The sequence below is a fragment of the Gopherus evgoodei genome, chromosome 2 (genome assembly GCF_007399415.2).
Source record: "Gopherus evgoodei ecotype Sinaloan lineage chromosome 2, rGopEvg1_v1.p, whole genome shotgun sequence".
In the NCBI taxonomy this organism is placed as follows: domain Eukaryota; kingdom Metazoa; phylum Chordata; order Testudines; family Testudinidae; genus Gopherus; species Gopherus evgoodei.
The window spans coordinates 224,504,908-224,527,688 of record NC_044323.1 but is presented as its reverse complement, the minus strand read 5'-3'; the positions used below and the strand labels follow the sequence as shown (position 1 = coordinate 224,527,688).

Below are 22,781 nucleotides of genomic sequence, written 5' to 3'. Positions count from 1 at the left end.
TGTAAACAGAAAACATCATGAAAATATTACAAAAACAACTGCACATTTCAGTGTCTATGGCTGTTAGTTCAGTCATGTCATTTTTAAAGTTTATAGGACTGGCCATACTGGGTCAAACCAAAAGTCTATCCAGCCCAGTATCCTGTCTTCTGACAGTGTAATGGACCTGAAGAGTTTAGTTTTCAAATTTCTGGCTGCCTCTGACTTTAAATAGTGTGAGGTTTTTGAGTGGCATCATTATTAATGTTACTTTTAGGACCAAGCCTTATTCTTGAGCATTGAACAGGAAGTGGTTGTCATATAAGTGAAACCAACACACAGATAAATCAGATAGGTTTTTGTTTATTTTATTTATCTATTTTTAATAAAGGCATCCATTAGTTACAACTAAAATGAGTCATCTGGAGGTGGATCTGTGTTGGGAAGGAGTGGAAGCACATTTCTAGAGGACAGCAAAGCATTTAAGCCACATACATAGTTTTAAACATACACATAAATCTCATGGATCTTCAGCAAAAGCTTCCAGTGGAGTAGGAATGGTCTTAAGCATGTTACTGAAGTGCTATGCCAAACTGGGGCCAGAGCAAGGTGTAAGGTGTAGTAAGAAGTCCCTGAGGACACCTGGGTCTCCCCACACCCTGCCAAGAAATGCTGCTGCACCCAGGTGTTACACTACACAACAAATTCCTTTTGTCACTGAAGTGGTGGGAAACAGATTATATCTTGCAACTGTGTATTGGTGTGGAGAGAAAGTGATCCATGCATCCACTTCTCTCTGTAGTGTACTGAGAAGGGACAGCTATAGCTGACCCCTTCCTCTACATAGGCAGATTTTCTAATGGATATTTGCAGCTTGTGGCTATTAACATTCTGTGCTGAATTATACTGGAGCTGAAAGGCAGTTTACTGTTGTTTTTGAGATAACCTTTTTATGCCAACATATGGAAGACAAATCATTTTTGAAGAATAGATTGTAATCTTGAGCAGGGAAGCAGGAAGAAAGGAAATGCAAAATGTAACAAGCCAGAGATTTTTACTGTATGCATGTATGTATGTATGTGGACACACACAGATTATTTTGAAGGAACTGTGCTAGCATTAAAAAAGTAAAAGTTATGTTAAATATAATCCAGTTGGTGACATGTCATTTAATGTACATTCTAGACAGTTGTTTTTATTTCATGTATGCACAGACACTTGGACTCTAATGCCTTAGTTTGTGACTGTGAATTAATGTGGTTGGCTGAACTAATAAAAGAATATACCAGAAATGGAAATACTCAAGCTGCTGCCACCTGTGAATATCCCAAGAGACTTCACGGCAGGTCTATTGCGTTATTAATAGTGGAAGAATTCAACTGTAGTAAGTTAAGTTGGCTGCATGCATCTTTGGAGAGAAAATTGTTCGTCTTCTGGCTTTAAGGCTACAGGTATCTATTTTTATATATTATGGAAAATTTTATTTATTTTCATGAAAATTTATTGAAACTTAAAAATATGGGTGCTTTTGGTTTAATCAGGTCTTTAAAATGAAGAGCTATTGAAGTCTTTGATTACGATCACTTTTTCCCCCCATAGAATACAACTTAAAGTAGAACCCTGCTAAACTAGACTATATTCATCTCCATCATTAGCATGCAGGAAATAGTTTCTCTGCATTTCTCTGCAAAGATTTTATAGAATAGGTTGTAGTGAAATCTTATTACTACAACTTCATTTTTTTTAAATCAACTATACTAGTGAGTATTATAAAAACAGAAATCTAAACTGTACTTATAAAGGCATGAAGTACGTTGTATGATGGAATATTTGTTATGGTGTGTGTGAAAATTAATAAAGTTCTCTTGTTATCACTCAAAAACACCAAGGATCAATTTCTGTCCGAGTTAACATTGTTTATACAGTAAGGTGTCAATTCTGCAAAGATTTATACACTTGCCTCTCCATATGCACAATGCTTTTAATGGGATTATTAACAACGAGTAAAGAACAGGACATCAATAATTATTTTCAGGGTCTTTAGTTCTCTGTGTGTAGAGACAGGAGATGTTCAGTAAAGACTCCACAGTTAAGGTTGTGATGATACTAAATTTCTCTGTGGAAAATTATATCTTGGATTGTATTTTTCTATCAAGGAATGTCAGTTTGAACGCATGGTTTCATTTCATGTTTTAAAATGAATTCAGATAAACAAATTTCTCTATGTATTGTTTTCTAAATGTGAACCAAATGCTGGAAGATACCTGGAAAGAGAGTGAATTCATCCTTTCTTGCAAATAGGCATAATAATGCAGTTCAAGCATAGCATTAATGTTTTTTGGTATACTGGCTGGGGCCAGCATCCAAAGCCCCACTCTGTGTTGTTCTGTCTGTCTATCCATCCATCTCTTCCTCCCTCCTTCACCATGATAATACCTGATCATAGTAATACAAGGAATAATTTGCATGGGGAGCCATTGTCTGATCATGTTGACACATATGAACATGAAGGGCAGAAAAGCACTGCCTACTTATAATAATAATAATTAATAATATAATACAAGAACTAGAAAACACCCAATGAAATTAAAAGGCATTGAATTTAAGGTGAATGAAGTAGATTTTTTTTTAGAACGTATATAAGAGAGACTGTCAAGTATCAGAGGGGTAGCCGTGTTAGTCTGGATCTGTAAAAGCAGCAAAGAGTCCTGTGGCACCTTATAGACTAACAGACGTTTTGGAGCATGAGCTTTCATGGGTGAATACCCACTTCCCATGAAAGCTCATGCTCCAAAAAGTCTGTTAGTCTATAAGGTGCCACAAGATAGACTGTGGAACTCTTTGCACAAGATATCACTGAGGCAAAATAACAGGATTTTAAAAAAGGATTAGACTTGTATATTAATCAGTAACATTTATTCACAGTTTCATTTGGCAGAAATAAAATGTTGTAAGAAAGACAGTATACAGCTACGTAAAGCACTAAACAGCTACGTAACTGATTGATTACCTGTACACCTTTTGTAGGATTCTTTTAAGCTTGATTGTTTAACTAAAGAAAGGAACTCAAGGGTTGAATATAGTTTTATAGAGTTTATTAAATCCCCTTAACAGCAACTAATAGTATAAGATATAATAAGGCAAAAATAATATTAGACTATGATTTGGCTAACAAACTAAAACAAGTTGATGCATATAGCTATTTTTTAGAATTAAATCACACAACCATAGTAAAAATAACACATACATAATCACTATGATGGGAAGTTGACTTTGTTTAGATTTTTGACTAAGAGTTCCTCGGTATAGATCAGGGTTTGGCAACCTCTGGCACATGGCTTGCCAGGGTAAGCACCCCGGCGGACTGAGCCAGTTTGTTTACCTGCCGCATCCACAGGTTTGGTTTGCTGCTCCAGGGTGACGGGAAGCCGTGGCCAGCACATCCCTCAGCCTGTGCCGCTTCCTGCAGCCCCCATTGGTCTGGAGCGGTGAACCGTGGCCAGTGGGAGCTGCGATCCGCCGAACTTGCCGACGCGGCAGGTAAACAAACCGGCCTGGTGAGCCATGTGCCAGACCCCTGGTATAGATCTTCACTTGTGTCAGCTGGTTGTCAACTCTGGCAATGCTAATGCAGAAGAAAAACAATCCAAAGCTAGATCATAAAACAATTGAGTCAATTACTTACATGCCAGTTTAGTCACGTCTTCTTCCCAATTGATCTATAATAGGCATCTATTTACCAATAAATTATATTAGCCCCAGGATCTGATTAACACTCCTAACTAATTAAAATAAACACCTAACCAGATTGCCCATGAGGTAAACCCTATCCTTAAAGTTTTTATAGTATTTTGCCCAGAGCTGTATCACTTAGTTGACTTCCCTTTTACACATATTTTAATTAGAAAATTACATTCTATCAAGTTTCCCCATTTTACTGCTGTATCTGGCACATCAAACATATCAGTGTTTGATATTAATTTAATATGTTTTTAATGCATTCATTCGCAGACACAGAAAAAGGGAAAGTTGCTGGTTGCAACAGCAGTACATTCTTGTGAAAGGTTGCAGTAACTGAGTTTCTTCAAACAATTGAAGAAATCTAGCCCATTACACTTTGATTTTTATTTTTTTTTAAATTCTCTTAGCCCTCTAGTTTTCTAAAATGCCTTGATGTCTTTTTTGGGGACCTTAGTTACTCCATTGTTCCAAGAATACCAAGCCTCAGAGAAAAGTCAGCTATCTGTGGTTAGGAAGTAGCTTCCTTTATGGGCAGTTTATTTCATTGTTGTTCGTTACAGGGCTCCTTGCATTTCCCTCCCAAGCATCTGGTACTGATTGCTGTCTGATTCAGGCTACCAGATAAGGAACCACTACTCTGTTCAGATATGATAATTCCTGTGTAACTCCTGAGGGATTTCTGCACCAAAAATAAAATTTGTATGCACAGTATTTTAAAATTCTGCAAACTTTGTCAATAAATGTGGGATCTCCAACATGGCACTGGGGAGCATAGGCCACTGGCTGCATGGAGGTGGGAGGATCACCCTGGAGCCCAACTCCCAGGACATGAACTCAGCAGTGAGTCCAACCCAGACACAGTGCAAGGGCCAGGTCTGCCCCAGAAACACCTTGGGCCCTGCCCCTCTATTCCAGGCACACCAAGATAGCAAGCAAGAGGGACCAAGTCTTGCATGCATGCCCATTCCTGCCCCCTAATCTAGATGTGAGGCGAGCAGGCTCTGCCTGACAAGATCCAAGTGTGGAGGGGCTTAGTGTGGGGGGAATCCAGGGCTTTGTATGAGGCAATCTGGGTGTGGGTGGCTCAGTATCGGGTTTGGGGGGACATCTAGATGCACGGGGCTGTCTGGGGGTTTCTGGGTGTAGGGGGAGTTTGACTCTGCAGTGGGGTCCAGGTGAAGGTGGTTGGGGCTCAGAAAAGTGGGGGTCTGGGTGCTGAGCAAGCAGGGCTTGGTGGGATGAGGGCCCAGGTGCAGCTGACTGGGTTCAGTGGAGTGGGAGATTGAGTGTGGGGGGCTCAATGGGAGGTGGTCTGGGTGCAGGGGAGGGGGTCTGGATGCAGAGGGTGAGATTTGGCAGGGTTGGGTGCTGGGTACGGTAAGGGAGGGGAGGAAAAGTGATGTGTGTGTGGGAGGAGGTTCAGATGCATGGCGTTTGAGAAGATAGGGGAGCAGCTCCCCATACGGGGAGCGCTCCCCCATGGCTGTGGAGTGATGGAGTCAGGAATTGGGGGATGGTGTGGTGCAGATCTTCCTGCCATCAGGGAAGGTTTCTGGGGGTGGATCTAACCTGGCCCCAGATGCTCCTTGCAGGGGAAGAGGAGCTGAGTCCAGCACAGGATAGGAGCCACTGGCTAGGATGTCTCCAGCCATCCTCCACCACCGTGATTTACCACTCCTCTGGCTGCTCCAGGTGCCCAAAACTATATGCCTGTACTGCTGGGGAGGGGTCTGTGACTGCTCTTGCAGCTTCCCTTTGCTTCCCTGTCAGTCATTTTTCTGTGGGAAAGCAAAGAAATTTCCTGGGGACATGAATTCTGTGTGCATGCAATGGTGCAGAATTCCTCCATGAGTACTGTGTTCTTATGTCCCTCGGAATGGTCTCTGTAACTCTTAATAGAAGGCAGAATCTGAATGACCCATCTCAACTCTATGGTTCCTCTAGGGTGCTCCGTGGAGCAATGTAAACTAGAATTTGAGTGTATGGATACTAAGATAACTAGATTTATTGATTTTGAATTTAAAAGATAGTATAGTTAGACGTATTTAAGATGTATTTGTCTAGGTTAGTTTGGGAGTCTGTCTTTGTGTATGTGGCTGAAAAGATGTGATTAAGAGATGAAAAAAATGAACGGAAGGATTATAGGCAACAGAGAAAGCGACAGAAAATTTACTGTTAAAGTTGTAACATCTGTCTGAACATCTGTCACTTCTAGATTTTAATTGATAAATGGAGGATTCTGAAACCTTTAATCAAAAACTCAATTATATCCAAATTAAATTAATGTAAAATGTTAAGTGATTAGCATTGTAGTCTAATTTAATGCCCATTACTTCTGTGTGCTTTTTTGGTAGATTAAGGTGACCAGACATCCCAGTTTTATTATGGGAGTTTTAAGGTACTTACTGTTTCAGGATATTAAAATGTTAATTAAAATTTCTGCTTCCAAAGCGCATTCTTCCATCTTCCACCTCCTTTGCATGCACTGAAACATGTAATTCAGAGAGAGAGAGAGAGATATCTTCTATAATTGTGAATATCACAGGGTGTCATGGAAGCAAATATCACAGCCAGAGGGAAATGAACATGACAATATTATATTTTATGGAGTTTTGTTCTACAGTGAACCAGACTGTACATATTCATTAATTTAGTGCCAATATAGTGTCAGTCTTAACTACAGCCTTTCTAGGCTATATCCAACTATCATACTCTAATAGAATCCGTGTTAAGCCAATGAAAGTTTTCTACAAAATGTCTGTGGTAGGATATGACTACTTTAGATTGACAGGCTGGTTAATATAATACTAGTGTCAACTACTACTACAAAATGAAGCTGAATGAAAAACTAGTTTTGGGAAATACTTTAAAATTGTTTTCATTCTGAAAGGTTTGGAATGGACATCATTTTGGTTTTTACCACTGTCATGGTATAATTCCCCACTCCGAACCTTAGCGTCCAAAAGATGGGGTACCAGCATGAATTCCTCTAAGCTTAATTACCAGCTTAGAACCTGTAGCACTGCCACCAACCAGGAATTCCAGTGCCTGGTACATTCTGGTCCCCCCAAAACCTCGCCTGGGGACCCCCAAGACCCAGACCCTCTGGATCTTAACACAAGGAAAGTAAACCTTTTCCCTCACCGTTGCCTCTCCCAGGCTTCCCCTCCCTGGGTTACCCTGGAAGATCACTGTGATTCAACTCCTTGAATCTTAAAACAGAGGAAAATTCACCTTTCCCCCTCCTTCTGTCTCCCCCTCCCAGACTCTCCCTGAGAGAGAAAGTAATCCTAACACAGAGATAAAATTAACCTTTCTCTCCCCCTTCCCTCCTTTCTCCCCACCAATTCCCTGGTGGATCCAGACCCAGTCCCCTGGGGTCTCACCAGAGTAAAAAAACAATCAGGTTCTTAAACAAGAAAAGCTCTTAATTAAAGAGAGAAAAAACAGTGAAAATTCTTTGTAAATTTAAGATGAAATATGTTACAGGGTCTTTCAGCTATAGACACTGGGAATACCCTCCCAGCCTAAGTATACAAGTACAAATTAAAATCTTTTCAGCCAAATACACATTTGTACTCCTCCCAGCCAAATACACATTGCAAATAAAGAAAACAACCATAAGCCTAACTTGCTTTATCTACCCAGTACTCACTATTCTGAACTTATAAGAGCCTGTATCGGAGAGATTGGAGAGAAACCTGGTTGCACGTCTGATCCCTCTGAGCCCCCCAAGGGAACAACATCCAAAAAACTAACAGCACACACACAACTTCCCTCCCTCAAGATTTGAAAGTATCCTGTCCTCTGATTGGTCCTCTGGTCAGGTAACAGCCAGGCTCACTGTTCTTGTTAACCCTTTCCAGGCAAAAGAGATATGAAGCACTTTGGTTTATTAACTCTTACTTATCTGTTTATGACAACCACATTTTTCATAATCTTTAAAGAACATTATTGAAAACACTATCATAATGGTCATTGTAACTTTTCATTTTCCAAAAACCTGGTTTTAGATAAATGTAAGATTTTGATATCACTTTCTTTAATTAAAAAAAAAAGATATTGACTTTTTTTGTGAAGGCAGTTTTTTTATTAAAAAAATTGAACAAGCTTTTGTTCAAAAATTTTGACAACGCTGATTAAGACCCTTTCTGCTTTACATTGACTAAAATGTGTATGTTTATCTCATGGCTGTGAAGCTTATGTCTGAAAGCATCAATGCAAAGTAATGTATTAGCCAATATATTTCCGTAATACTAAAAGAGGAAAATTTTCATGTACAGGTTTTACAATCAGTAAACTACATTAAATCAGCAAGTAGTTAACATTAGTGCAAATACTTGCAAAATGTTACTAACAGTGCGTATAAAATCTACTGGTATAATCTACAGGTAACCTGAGCCCATGATGTCCTGCTATTTTAGACATAAACCTTATACTATAGATATGACTAGAAACGTAAATCCCTTCCCATGATCAATCTTGTGTGTTTCTGAAATAAAAATCCCAATGAACTTAAAAAAGGATCATTATATTACATCACTTGCATTATAGATCCTGGATGCAAATGTTGTGGAGTATTTTAGAAAAAACAGCATCTTTTAAATTTCTAAACAAGATAATTTACACTTAATAGGCAGAAGTTAGAGTTTAAACAAACAGATTATATTAATTATTTACCAATAGCAAATCTGATTTCAAGAGCGGGTGCTTAATGTACGCTGTGTCATTTTCCCAACAAAACCTCTAGTCACATTTTAAATCATGTTGAAAAATTATGTTTTCCGTCCAAAAGTCAGCATTAAACTTTTTGGTGTCACTTTTTTTCTTACCCATTCCTTTTTCTCACAGAGAAACCTCGTATTACTTCTGAGCCATAGGATGCAGATGTTACCCCAGGGAATACTGTCTACTTTACTTGCAAAGCAGAAGGAAATCCTAAATCCAAGATAATTTGAATACATAACAAGTAAATCTTAACCAATCATTGTACACGTATACCAATCTATTTTCAAATGCTAATTATTATTAACACCTGGGTTTGTGGACTAGCAATCTAGAGTGTGTGTGTGTTTTCTAATCTAAGTCACTCTGTAGAAGACTGGTTATGAAAATTCTACACAATTCATTTTCAATTAAACTCATGGAGGAAAAAAGTTATTTTTTAATACTTTCTTCACTGATCTCTATGCTGCTTTGGCCTATTTTTAAAAAATGACAGGGAACTCCAGGATCCTTTAAAATGCCTCCTCCCTTGCATTTTCCATCAGAACTCTCCCATGCCTTAGGTGCAATGTGCATAGGTTCATTTTCCAGATGAGGTGGCTGAGGAACAGAAAGTTGCAATGATTTGCCAGAGGTGACATAGGATGCTTGTGAGAGCCATAAATAGAACTCTAATCTCTAAAGGTAGGTCTACACTGCAACTGGGAGTTGAGACAGCACATATTCCAGTAGCAACAACAGCAGGGCTGGTGGTACAGGCTTGTCTTCAAGTACGAGCCCACCCAGGATTTTACCTATGTATTCAGGTGGCTAGCCTGTGCTACCGCCTATGTCATTGCATGACATTGTTATTTTTTGGCAAGCTAGCTCAGTCATCCCCATGTGTGTTGTCCCAGTTGCAGTGTAGCCATAACTTGAGGCACTTGATCTATGTGTTATCCACTAGACCAGGGGTGGCCAACCTGAGCCTGACAAGGAGCCAGAATATACCAATGTACATTGCCAAAGAACCACAGTAACATGTCAGCAGCTCCACCCCCCGCCCACTCCCAATACCTCCCGCCAATCAGCAGCTTCCGCATCCCTCCCCACACCACCCGATCAACTGTTTCATGCTGTGCAGAAGGCTCTGGAGGGTGGAGGAAGGAGTGAGGGCATGGCAGGCTCAGGGGAGGGGACAGGAAGGGATAGATTGGGGGCAGGGCCTGTGGCAGAGCCAGAGGTTGAGCAGTGAGTACCCCCCGGCACATTCAAAAGTTGACACATGTAGCTCTAGTCCCAGAGTCGGTGCCTATACAAGGAGTCACATATTAACCTCTGAAGAGCCACATGTGGCTCTGGAGCCACAGGTTGGCCACCCCTGCAGTAGACCATAATGCCTCATGGAAATTGCTTCATATATCTGTACTTAGTGAAGTCAACTGCAAAATCAGAGTAATCATGCTTACTTACCCAGAGTGCTCTGAGACCTACAGATGAAAAAAGTGCTATGTAATATGAAAACATTGAGACACATTTTTAAGATGGTCTAACTGAAGCTCAGAATGATTAAGTGACTTGTCTAGGAGGTTTTATTGCTGAGTCTGATGGGCATTGGCTAAGAACATGAGTCCTTCTCTTCAGTCTGTCACTTAATTTGGAGAGCTAGTTGAAAAATTGAATTTTCATTCTGTGGGAAATTCTGAGATTTCAAAATTTGGTTTCATGGCAAATTGGAACAAAGTGAAAATGGTATTTTGCAAAATAAAATACTCCAAAATATTTCATTTAATTGTTATCTAAACATTTCTATTTTATCATTTTGACCTTTGTTTAAAACTTATTTTTATGTTGTCTTAAAAATTATATTCTAATATAAAACTCAGTGATAAAATAGACAGAAAAGATTTTATCCTTATTGAAATGAAATGTTTTTCAATAATTTCCTGATGAAGATTTTGACTGAAGTGATATATTTCTGTGAAATGTTTGTTTACTTGAATCAACATTTTCAGAGAGAAAACTGTTATGTCAGAAACTGTTCAACCAGATCAATTAATTTTCCATGATTTTTAGCATGCCATGACAGGCTGTACCTACTGATGGTACCACATTCTGGTTAGGTACCTGGCTCATGCCTCACTCCATCTCTTGTGTCCCCTGCTGGTGGCTGTTCCAGTGCAATAGGGCGCTCTCTTCTGGTAGACAATGACTAGGCCTTTTGGCAAGTTCACCAGTGGAGCCAAGCCCCTTCTGGGGAGGCATAGGTAACAGTCTTACCAAATATATAGAAGTCTGTAACCCTTCTGTCAGGTGGAGTTGGCAGCAACAAGGTCTGGCTTCAGTGTTTTGGGGTTCCTCTTAACAATACAAAACAATAGCCTCATCCACTAATGCGGGATAACTTAACACCTTGCCGAGCTGCGCCTCAGAGGCAATACTTCCCCACTCACAAGCACTGAATCTGTGTATAACAAAAGAACTTTTATTCAAAAGGAAAAGGAACCAAGCATTAGTTTGGGAAAACACTGCAGCCGCATTCAAAAGCGAACCTGACGCCACAGTGCATCAGACAGTGTCCTTTGCTTCAGTTTCTCACTTACTGGTGGGAAAGTGAGATGAACAAATACCCCTTTAAAACATCACTGCCCTCTCCCTCTGCTGCACCTCACTCATAGTTGGTGGTCCTCTGTTAGTGAAGAGTTCAATAGTGTGTTCATGGGGTTCACCTCTCACCCCTGGGGGGATGTCGAGCAATGCCTCAGCTGCTGCCTCTGCAACTGGCTCACAGCTGCTGCTGTTTCTCTACCACCACTGGCCACTGCTTCCCTGCTGCCACTGCTTGGTGCTCCACAACGTTGTATTCTGAGGTTCTGTCTCTGAACCCATCTCTGTGATTTCAGCAGGTAGAAGGGAACCTCACAGCCAGTGCAGTCTCTGTGTTATCTTTCACTGTCCCCACACAGGGTCTAATGCTTAGCCCCTAGACCTGCTCACCAGTGATGTCAGCTCTAGGAATCACCCGCCAGAAACAATTACTCTCAGTTGAGTCTAATCAGCTCTTCCATTAAATGATGGAGAAGAGCAGGTCCAACAGCATCTAGGACTCTTTGGGCAGATTTCTGTCCCCACCCACTCTCCTCTTCACTGGGCTTTGACATCCTGAATCCCTGCTTAGCAGGTGACATTCAGTTTAGGGTGACCCCCTTAATCCAAGCATACTGAGCACAGTTCTGCTGCCCTTTACTCATACAGTGAGGATAACAACATTTCATTACCCATGCATTCAAATACAAGAGTGACTTGTAACCCCAAACCAGCCAAAACTGATCATTTTGGCAAAGCAGCTCCATCTGCTGTGCACCTAGGCAGAGTAGGCATGTCTGTGCAAACATGATCTGCTCCGGGAAGTCTTTCCCTCTGGCTCATCAATAGATGTCAGTGGAGAGCTCATTCAGACCCTGCTTACAAGTCTGACATCCCCTACAAAAGAGTCTCAGCCCAGGTGCAGGCTACTGTGAGGCGTACGCCCTATCCTCAGTGCTTGCAATGTTTCTATCCACCTTTTCTCCAAGAGAAAAGGGGTTTTGCTCCCTTTGTGAGAGGTGGGTTGGTAGTGAGCCCAGGCTCTCCCTCTCCACTGGGTTTCAGCCCAGGGCCCTATGAGAGGCAGCAATATCAAATACTGAGGGGTGCTTCCGGGCTGCCTCCCTCAACTGCTTCCTACCACTTCCCTTTCCAGTCCAGTGTGTGGTCAAAAGCCTTGCAAATGATCCACCAGGAGACAGAATGAAGAGTTGCCTAGTCCTAGGGAAAGGCTAGTCCCTCCCTGCTACTTGCAGCCTTAACGCCTGCAGTCAGGAGTAATGCTGCACCCTTGCTCAGGAGCTCCCAAGATAGATGTCTGCTCCTCCGCTGTCTGGCTCTCTTTTAAACTTCTCCTCCAGCTAGAGCAGGCTCTGCAGGTGCAGTGGGGTGGAGCTACCTGGCCTATAACTGCTCCTTAACCCCTTCTGAGTTTACGTACCCCATCACACATCTTTCCCCTGTTTGGAATGAAGGTAGGCTGTGCTGTGTATTCTATTTCATGATTTTGTATTCTTTGCCAAGTGCACACTGAGGTTTCTTTTTAGAAAAGCATTTGAGTACATGCTTAGTCCATCTCTGTTCAGGACATCACTGAAGCATGTGCTTAACTTTGAACACATACTTAAATCCAATAGAACAATATGTTCAAAATTAACAACACTTACGTGCTGACCTCAGTACTTTTCTGAATTCAGGCCTGAATGAAGCTAGACTCTTATTAGATTGGTTAATTCCTTTCATACCTTTAATTTAATAATCTGGTGGTGCATGCATCCCAGCTATTAAAAAAATCGATAAGTGTTTGTGTATACCTACACAAGAGGAAAAAACAAAAACAAGAAACTAAAGCAAAATCTATTTCATTTGCAAAACAAAGGTTGTTAAGTTACAACCATATGGCTGCCTGTCACAACATTTACAAAAACAAGAGCTAAAAAAGGAAAAGCATGAATAGTTAATAACATCACTGCCCATATAATAAACAAATGTTGTTGTTCTCAATTATAAAGGCCTGCATATTCCTTTACAGCAGCCTTAATCTGACTCAAATGTAATATAGTTCTTTCACCAGTATCTCAAAATATATACATGCCTCAAAAGCCTTCCGAAAAAGTGAGTTTCTACTCCCTGGTGTCCCTCTTCAGAAATATAAGCCAAGTCAGTCAGTGATTTCTGGGGTGCAATGGACAAATACCTCACACCAAGACTCATACCCTAGAGAAGACTCACAGTCCCCGTCTACTGTCCCTTTCCTCTCAGCGGACAGCCAAAGAGCTGCTGACTGAGAAGGGAGCAAGGGGCCAGTCAGCAGCAAGGACTACTTCAAATCTGGGGAGTGAGGGGAGAGGCACGGGGAGGGTCAGCAGCTGATTCCCTTCCTTAAGGTCCCCAGCATAACCTCATCTTTCTTGGAACAAAGGGTTTATTCTTCAGCAGGCTGTACCATCTTCCTAAAGGAATGGGAGTGGGGGATGTCACAAGTATTTCCAAACATGAGTGCCTCCCACTTCTCACTCCCTTCACCCCCTGTCATAAACAGATAGCTAAGGGTTAATGTCTCTTTCACCTGGAAAGGAGTAACCTGAAACACCTGACCAGAGGACAAATCAGGAAACAAGACTTTTTCAAATCTGGGTGGAGGGAAGTTTGTGTCGGAGTTCTTTGTCTTGGGTCTGACCCTCTCGGCTATGAGAGTGATCTTTCTGTCTCCTGGCTTTCTAATCTTCTGTTTCCAAGTTGTGAGTAGAAGGATCATAAAACAATAGGGGTTTATTGTTTTTTTCTTTTGTATTTACATGTGTGTAGTTGCTGGAGTGCTTTGAATTGTATTCTTTTTGAATAAGGCTGTTTATTCAATATTCTTTTAAGCAATTTACCCTGTATTTGTCACCTTAATACAGAGAGACCATTTTTATGTATTTTTTCTTTCTTTTTATATAAAGCTTTCTTTTTAAGACCTGTTGGAGTTTTCTTTAGTGGGGGCTCCAGGGAACTGAGTCTGCAACTCACCAGGGAATTGGTGGGAGGAAGAAGTCAGGGGGAAAAATCTCTGTGTGTTAGATTTACGAGCCTGACTTTGCATTCCCTCTGAGTGAAGGGGGGTTGTGGAAGAAAGATTAGCTATATCGGTACTTGTGTTTTCCAGGACTGGAAACAGGGAGGGTGGAATCCCTCTGTTTAGCTTCACGGAGCTTGCTTCTGTGTATCTCTCCAGGAACCCAGGGAGGGAACACCTGGGCAGGAGGAGGGGGAAGGGAAATGGTTTATTCCCCTTTGTTGTGAGACTCAAGGCATTTGGGTCTTGGGATCCCCAGGGAAGGTTTTTGGGGGGACCAGAGTGCCCCAAAACACTCTAATTTTTTGGGTGGTGGCAGCTTTACCAGGTCCAAGCTGGTAACTAAGCTTGGAGGTTTTCATGCTAACACCCATATTTTGGACGCTAAGTCCAAATCTGGGAATATGTTATGATATGGTGGCAGCCGTTGTGGGAAAGATAGAATCCAGAAGCCAGTAGGAATATTATATTTTTCTTTTCTCTGCTAGGGGCTTTTAAGCAGAGAGAAACAGTTTGGTTTCAAAAGGAACCAGAGAGATTTTTTTTTCTCTGCTCTCTCTGGCAGTTGTGGCTTGCATATTAAGCAAGGAACCATTAAGGAACTATTAAGGGTCTTTTGTGACAATAGCAGCCCCATTGAGAGTCAGTATCCAGCAATACGCATGCAAATAAAGTGGTTTTTCTGGTTTACTTTACATTTAAAAGATTAGCTAGAGGAAGAAAGGGAAAAAGGCACTGTTGCTAGGCAGACCCCAGGAGTCAACAGAGCCAGCAGTTCAGACAAAAAACACCGGAGGGCACTCCAATCCAAGAAAACAGGAACCATGCCTACCAAGACAAAAATGGAGGCCGAAGAACAAATCAAAGAAGCAGACCACAGGCGACAACTGGAACAAAGAGAAAAAGAGGTGGAGCTGAAAGAAAGAGAACAGATCAAACAGGCAGCCCATAAAAGAGAACAAGAAGCCAAAAATGCAGCCCACCACAGAAAACTAGAAGAAGAAGAGGTGGCCCACCACCGAGAAACGGAGAAACAACAAAAAGAAAGTGAAGAGAGGGAAAAACAGAGAAAACATGAACTGGACTTAGCACAGGCTGGGCAGCATGCTCCAGCCAATCCTAACAACCCTTCGCCAATTATGGTTCCACAGCCCAAGAAATTTCCCACCTACAAGGCAGGTGATGACACTGAGGCCTTCTTGGAAAATTTTGAAAGAGCCTGTCTTGGGTACAGCATCCCTGAAGACCAGTACATGGTAGAATTGAGGCCACAGCTCAGTGGACCTTTAGCAGAGGTGGCAGCTGAAATGCCTAAGGAGAAAATGAACGACTATAAACTTTTTCAAACCAAGGCCAGATACAGAATGGGGATAACCCCGGATCATGCCCGTCGGCATTTCAGAACCCAAAAGTGGAAACCAGATGTGTCATTTCCCAAACACGCCTACTACGTTGGGAAAAATTATGAGGCCTGGATATCAGGAAACAATGTTAAATCCATAGACGAACTGCACCTCCTCACACAAATGGAGCAGTTCTTGGATGGTGTTCCTGAGGACATAACACGGTACATACAAGATGGAAAACCTAAAAATCTCACCGAGGCGGGGGAGATTGGAGCCAGATGGATGGAAGTGGCAGAAAGCAAGAAAGCTACTGTCAAGGGGAGTGAATACCCCAGAGGGCACACCGACAATAAACCCTACAACCGAGGGCAGCCAAAGACCCCACCTACAACCCAAGGAAAGCCATAGACACCCTATTCTTCCACCTCTCCGGTCTCCAGTAACTCATCTCGACCCAGTGACCAGTCAGCTGGAAGATGCTTTAAGTGTAATGAAATGGGACATATAAAGACCAACTGCCCAAAGAACGCCAACCGAGTGCAGTTCATTACACCACCATCACACCAAAGATCCCCAGGCCCAGATGCCTCTCAAATACCCTTGGAGCGAAAGGAAATTTTGAGAGTGGGCGGAAAGAAGGTTACTGCGTGGAGACACAAGTGTCAGCTATCCACCAATCCTTCGTAGACCCCAAATTCATCAACCCAAAGGCCCAGATGACAATTTACCCCTTCATGTCACAAGCTGTAGACTTGCCTACAGCTGAACTGCCTGTCCAGTACAAAGGCTGGTCAGGAATGTGGACTTTTGCAGTTTGACAACTATCCCATCCCCATGCTACTGGGGGAAGACTTGGCCAACCAGGTGAATCGGGCCAAGCAGGTGGGAATGGTTACACGTAGCCAAACCAGGCAAGCTTCCAGACCCATTCCTGTTCCTGAGCCGTCCACAGACGCCCCATCTGTGTTACCAGAGACCCAGACAGAGGTAGTGGACCCAGATTCCATGCCAACCACTGAAACAGCCACAGCACCTCCAGTCCCAGGCCCAGAACTGGAACAGCAACCAGCACCAGCAATTGCAACCACATCTTCAAACTCAACGCCAAAGGGCGCCAGCAAGCCTGAACTGGCAGAAGCAACAGACAGCCATACCCAAAAGGCTCAGCCAGAGCCTGAAATACCCTCAGGTGCACCAGCGGAGAGCGGTTCACCAGCAACGGAAACAACCCCATCACCTACATCGCTTCCAGAGGGACCAAGCCCAGGTCCACAGTCTGAGGAAGAACTGATGACCCCAGCCTAAAGGGAACAGTTCCAGACTGAACAGGAAGCAGATGACAGCCTTCAGAAAGCTTGGGCAGCGGCACGGAGCACCCCACCGCCTCTCAGCTCTTCTAATCGATCCCGGTTTGTTATAGACCAAGGACTTTTATACAAGGAGATTCTTTCTGGTGGACAATGGGAAGAATGGCAGCCGCAAAAACAGTTGTTGGTTCCAATTAAGTACCGGGGGAAGCTATTAAGCTTAACCCATGATCATCCCAGTGGCCATGCTGGGGTGAACAGAACCAAGGACCGGTTGGGGAAGTCCTTCCACTGGGAGGGGATGGGCAAGGACGTTGCCAAGTATGTTCGGTCTTGTGAGGTATGCCAAACAGTGGGTAAGCCTCAAGACCAGATCAAGGCCCCCCTCCAGCCACTCCCCATAATTGAGGTCCCATTTCAGCGAGTAGCTGTGGATATTCTGGGTCCTTTCCCCAAAAAGACGCCCAGAGGAAAGCAGTACGTACTGACTTTAGTGGACTTTGCTACTCGATGGCCAGAAGCAGTAGCTCTAGGCAACACCAGGGCTAACTGTGTGTGCCTGGCACTAACAGACATTTTTGCCAGGGTAGGTTGGCCCTCCGACATCCTTACAGATTCAGGATCTAATTTCCTGGCAGGGACCATGAAAGAACTGTGGGAAACTCATGCGGTAAACCACCTGGTTGCCACCCCGTACCACCATCAAACCAATGGCCTGGTGGAAAGGTTTAATGGAACTTTGGGGGCCATGATACGTAAATTTGTCAACGAACACTCCAATAATTGGGACCTAGTGTTGCAGCAGTTGCTGTTTGCCTAAAGGGCTGTACCACATTCCAGTTTAGGGTTTTCACCGTTTGAACTTGTGTATGGTCACGAGGTTAAGGGGCCATTACAGTTGGTGAAGCAGCAATGGGAGGGGTTTAAGCCTTCTCCAGGAACTAACATTCTGGACTTTGTAAGCAACCCACAAAGCACCCTTCGACACTCTTTAGCCCTTGCTAAAGAAAACCTAAAGGATGCTCAGGAAGAGCAAAAGGCCTGGTATGACAGACATACCAGAGAACGTTCCTTCAAAGTAGGAGACCAGATTATGGTCTTGAAGGCGCAACAGACCCATAAGATGGAAGCCTCATGGGAATGGCCATTCATGGTCCAAGAGCACCTGGGAACTGTGAACTACCTCATAGCATTTCCCAATTCCTCACTAAAGCCCAGAGTGTACCATGTTAATTCTCTCAAGCCTTTCTATTCCAGAGACTTACAGGTTTGTCAGTTTACAGTCCAGGGAGATGAGGCTGAGTGGCCCGACGGTGTCTACTACGAAGGGAAAAAAGACGGTGGCGTGGAAGAGGTGAACCTCTCAACCACCCTGGAATGTCTGCAGCAGCGACAAATCAAGGAGCTGTGCACTAGCTTCGCCTCATTGTTCTCAGCCACCCCAGGACGGACTGAACGGGCATACCACTCCATTCACACAGGTAATGCTCACCCCATTAGAACCCCACCCTACCGGGTGTCTCCTCATGCCCAAGCTGCTATAGAACGGGAGATCCAGAACATGCTACAGATGGGTATAATCCGCTCATCTACCAGTGCATGGGCATCTCCAGTGGTTCTGGTACCCAAACCAGATGGAGAAATACGCTTTTGCATGGACTACCGTAAGCTAAATGCGGTAACTCGTCCAGACAACTATACAATGCCACGCGCCGATGAGCTATTGGAGAAGTTGGGACGTGCCCAGTTCATCTCTACAATAGACTTAACCAAGGGGTACTGGTAAGTACCGCTAGATGAACCTGCCAAGGAAAGGTCAGCATTCGTCACCCATGCGGGGGTGTATGAATTTAATGTCCTATCTTTCGGGCTGCGAAATGCACCCGCCACCTTCCAAAGGCTGGTAGATGGTCTACTAGCAGGACTGGGCGAATATGCAGTTGCCTACCTCGATGATGTGGCCATTTTTTCGGACTCCTGGCCCGAACACCTACTACACCTGGAAAAGGTCTTTGAGCGCATTAGGCAGGCCGGACTAACTGTTAAGGCCAAAAAGTGTCATAGGCCAAAACAGAGTAACTTACCTGGGACACCAGGTGGGTCGAGGAACCATAAACCCCCTACAGGCCAAGGTGGTTGCTATCCAAAATGTCCTGTCCCAAAGTCAAAGAAACAAGTTCAATCCTTCTTAGGCTTGGCTGGGTACTACAGGCGATTTGTACCCCACTACAGCCAAATCACTGCCCCACTGACCGACCTGACCAAAAAGACCCAGCCAAATGCAGTAAAGGTGACTGATGAGTATCAAAAGGCCTTTACCCAACTTAAGGCAACGCTCATGTCTGACCCTGTGCTCAGGGCCCCGGACTTTGACAAGCCATTCCTAGTAACCACGGATGCATCTGAGCGTGGTATAGGAGCAGTTCTCATGCAGGAAGCAACGGATCACAACTTCTATCCTGTCGTGTTTCTCAGCAAGAAACTGTCTGAGAGGGAAACTCACTGGTCAGTCAGTGAAAAGGAATGCTATGCCATTGTGTACGCCCTGGAAAAGCTACGCCCATATGTTTGGGGACGGCGGTTCCAGCTACAAACTGACCATACTGCACTAAAGTGGCTTCATACTGCCAAGGGGAACAACAAGAAACTTCTTCGTTGGAGTTGAGCTCTCCAAGATTTTGATTTTGAAATTCAGCACATCTCAGGAGCTTCTAACAAAGTAGCTGATGCACTTTCCCGTGAGAGTTTCCCAGACTCCAGTAGTTAAGAAGTGTTCTTAAAATGTAAAAGTCTGGTAGTTATATACTTAGTGGGATATGTAAAGGTGCATGTGTTGTATTAATCTGTTTGTTTATTTTAAAGTTCTAGGAAGAAATCGCCACCAGTGAGTTTCCCCCCTGTCTGCAATTTGGGGGGCGTGTCATAAACAGATAGCTAAGAGTTAATGTCTCTTTCACCTGGAAAGGAGTAACCTGAAATACCTGACCAGAGGACAAATCAGGAAACAAGACTTTTTCAAATCTGGGTGGAGGGAAGTCTGTGTCGGAGTTCTTTGTTCTTTGTCTTGGGTCTGACCCTCTCGGCTATGAGAGTGATCATTCTGTCTCCTGGCTTTCTAATCTTCTGTTTCCAAGTTGTGAGTAGAAGGATCATAAAACAATAGGAGTTTATTGTTTTTTTCTTTTGTATTTACATGTGTGTAGTTGCTGGAGTGCTTTGAATTGTATTCTTTTTGAATAAGGCTGTTTATTCAATATTCTTTTAAGCAATTGACCCTGTATTTGTCACCTTAATACAGAGAGACCATTTTTATGTATTTTTTCTTTCTTTTTATATAAAGCTTTCTTTTTAAGACCTGTTGGAGTTTTCTTTAGTGGGGGCTCTAGGGAACTGAGTCTGCAGCTCACCAGGGAATTGGTGGGAGGAAGAAGTCAGGGGGAAAAATCTCTGTGTGTTAGATTTACGAGCCTGACTTTGCATTCCCTCTGGGTGAAGGGGGGTTGTGGAAGAGAGATTAGCTATATTGGTACTTGTGTTTTCCGGGACTGGAAACAGGGAGGGTGGAATCCCTCTGTTTAGTTTCACGGAGCTTGCTTCTGTGTATCTCTTCAGGAACCCAGGGAGGGAACACCTGGGCAGTAGGAGGGGGAAGGGAAATGGTTTATTCCCCTTTGTTGTGAGACTCAAGGCATTTGGGTCTTGGGGTCCCCAGGGAAGGTTTTTGGGGGGACCAGAGTGCCCCAAAACACTCTAATTTTTTGGGTGGTGGCAGCTTTACCAGGTCCAAGCTGGTAACTAAGCTTGGAGGTTTTCATGCTAACACCCATATTTTGGACGCTAAGGTCCAAATCTGGGACTATGTTATGACACCCCCCCCAACCCATGTCTACTATTATTGGAAGCAGCGTGTTTCTCACTTGAACTCCAAAACTGTTTCTGAGCATGGGGCAAGAAGGGGGAGATATCTGTAGCACTTCTGCCTCTCCCTTCCCATAGCAACCTCCCCACTTTCTCCCAACTACCTTTCTTCTCTGGGTAGCTTATTCAACCATTAAGATGCACCAGGTCCTTGTGTGTGTTGTGCGGGACACAAGTGTTTCATTCCTCTTCCCTGCTTTTAGGGTGGGTTTAAAGAAATTGAACCAGGCGGGGACTGGGATGCTACTTGATGTCATAAACGCAAGGGGGAAGATTCAGCTGAAGGTCCCTATATATTTTTAAAAAATAATTTCTTTCAAAAAGATTGAAATTGACCGTTTATTCACCCTAGCCCTCACGGTTATGAAAAGTGGTACTCAATAAAGAAATTGAATGTGATCACACTTCAAACCACACATCTGGCATTATTCTTAAGAATCAGTAATTATATAAGTAATTTACCCAGAACTTCTGCTGTTAGTTGATAAATAGACTAACTGGCATTTCCCCCATTTAAAAAGCCCCTCAAAATAAAATTTAGATACTGAAAACAAGGTAACAAAAATAATCAATTTTTTATATAATCCAAGATGGTTGTGTTAAAATATGCATTTCTTTATATTTGAGAAAATCTTTTTTTATAATATAAAACATGTATGATTTATGATGTCCTTTTGTCCTTTAAATTCCTTGCCTCTGAATGCTGCTTATTCCTTATTTAAAATGCTCATTTTTTGTCAAAGATGTTATAGTCAAAGTTTTTGTCAGACTTTATACTATTGTCACTTAGTATACTTAATTGTAGTTTGAAACTCAGATTATTTTTTAAAAAATCCTTTTATTAATTCAGCTATAACTGAAGCTTTGTGGGGGAAAAATACATCCCCCCAACCATGGTACAAACTGTTCCAGAAGGGTCACTCTGTGTGTTTACACTGCTTGTATCATAGTCACACTGTGTTGCCCAGCAGGGAAGTTGCTTCAGAAGAAGCTACTGGCTACATGTCTTGAACATCCTTTTGCAAATCTACAGTAGCCAACGTAGATGCATAATTGTTTAAAAACACTGCAGAACCTTGTTAAAACCAAACTATTCCAGTCTGCCTAAGCAAACTAAAATTTTAATTTAAAATTTAATTTAGTGATGATCATTTTTGCAAGTTACTTTCATAAGAAACTGTCACTGCATCAGTGTGAAAAAAGAAACAAAGAAATTTTGTCCTGAGCAAACAATACTGATACCTCAATTGAGTAAACAAATGCTCTTCTGGTGTGTAATCTCAAATCCAGGATAGTAACAGCAAAATTAAAAGAACAATTGCCAATAAAAACAAAACAGATGTGCTTGAATGTAGTGTTTAATGACAGCCCTGAGTGAGAGGTAGCGTATAAATGTGTCACAGTTCATCCCAAAGTACCTCGTCCCTCTTGCATTAGAATAAAATAATTGACTGCCGTGTTGTAAAGAGAGGTGTTCACTTATCTTCATGTGTCTAGCCAGTTCCACTGGAGAATGAAAAGGCAGAGTCATAAACCACTCTTGCCTCCTCCCCACTTGTCCACAGAGGGGAGTAGGGGTTGTACAATACTGTGCTCTCCACAGGACCCAGACTCAAATCCAGATAACCTTGATGTGACCTTGTACAGAGGATGGAATCTCACTACTTTGTATTGTTAGAACCGGGGACAATTTATACCATTTTTTTAAACAAAATCAGAATAAATACAAGAACTTAACAGAGGGCTTGTTCCTGCAAGTTACTAAGAGCCCTCCTCTCCCATTGTCTTCACTGGGAGATGAGGGTATACAGCACCTCACACTATTAAACCCATAATTAGAAGCCGAACATTGCATTGAAACATATGCATGGTCCCAGTATCATTAATTTATCCTCCATCCCAAGTATGAAATTCCAACTGCATAATATGCAGATCTGTTAATTTATAGTAAATGCACTTGTTTGTCATCAGGATCTGGTCTTTATACTTTTTCCAAAAATATTCACTGTCTTTTTCTTTATTTGTAAAATGATAGAAGTGTTCCAAAATGTGCAGATTTGACAAAGATAACTTGTCAGAGTTCTCCTCTATTTTCAGCCACTCGTTGGATATGAAGGATGACAGGCGACTGAATTTGCTTGA

At 42.6% G+C, this 22,781-nt stretch overlaps 1 protein-coding gene across 1 annotated transcript in view; it reads left to right on the top strand.

Annotated features, from left to right (window-relative positions):
- The window catches only part of PXDNL (peroxidasin like), a 302,579-nt gene that overhangs the window by 169,579 nt on the left and 110,219 nt on the right, over positions 1-22,781 (top strand). The window contains 3 exon segments of the mRNA XM_030553072.1: positions 1,194-1,363; positions 8,572-8,689; positions 22,737-22,781. Of these exon segments, the coding sequence (XP_030408932.1) occupies positions 1,194-1,363; positions 8,572-8,689; positions 22,737-22,781 (333 nt within the window).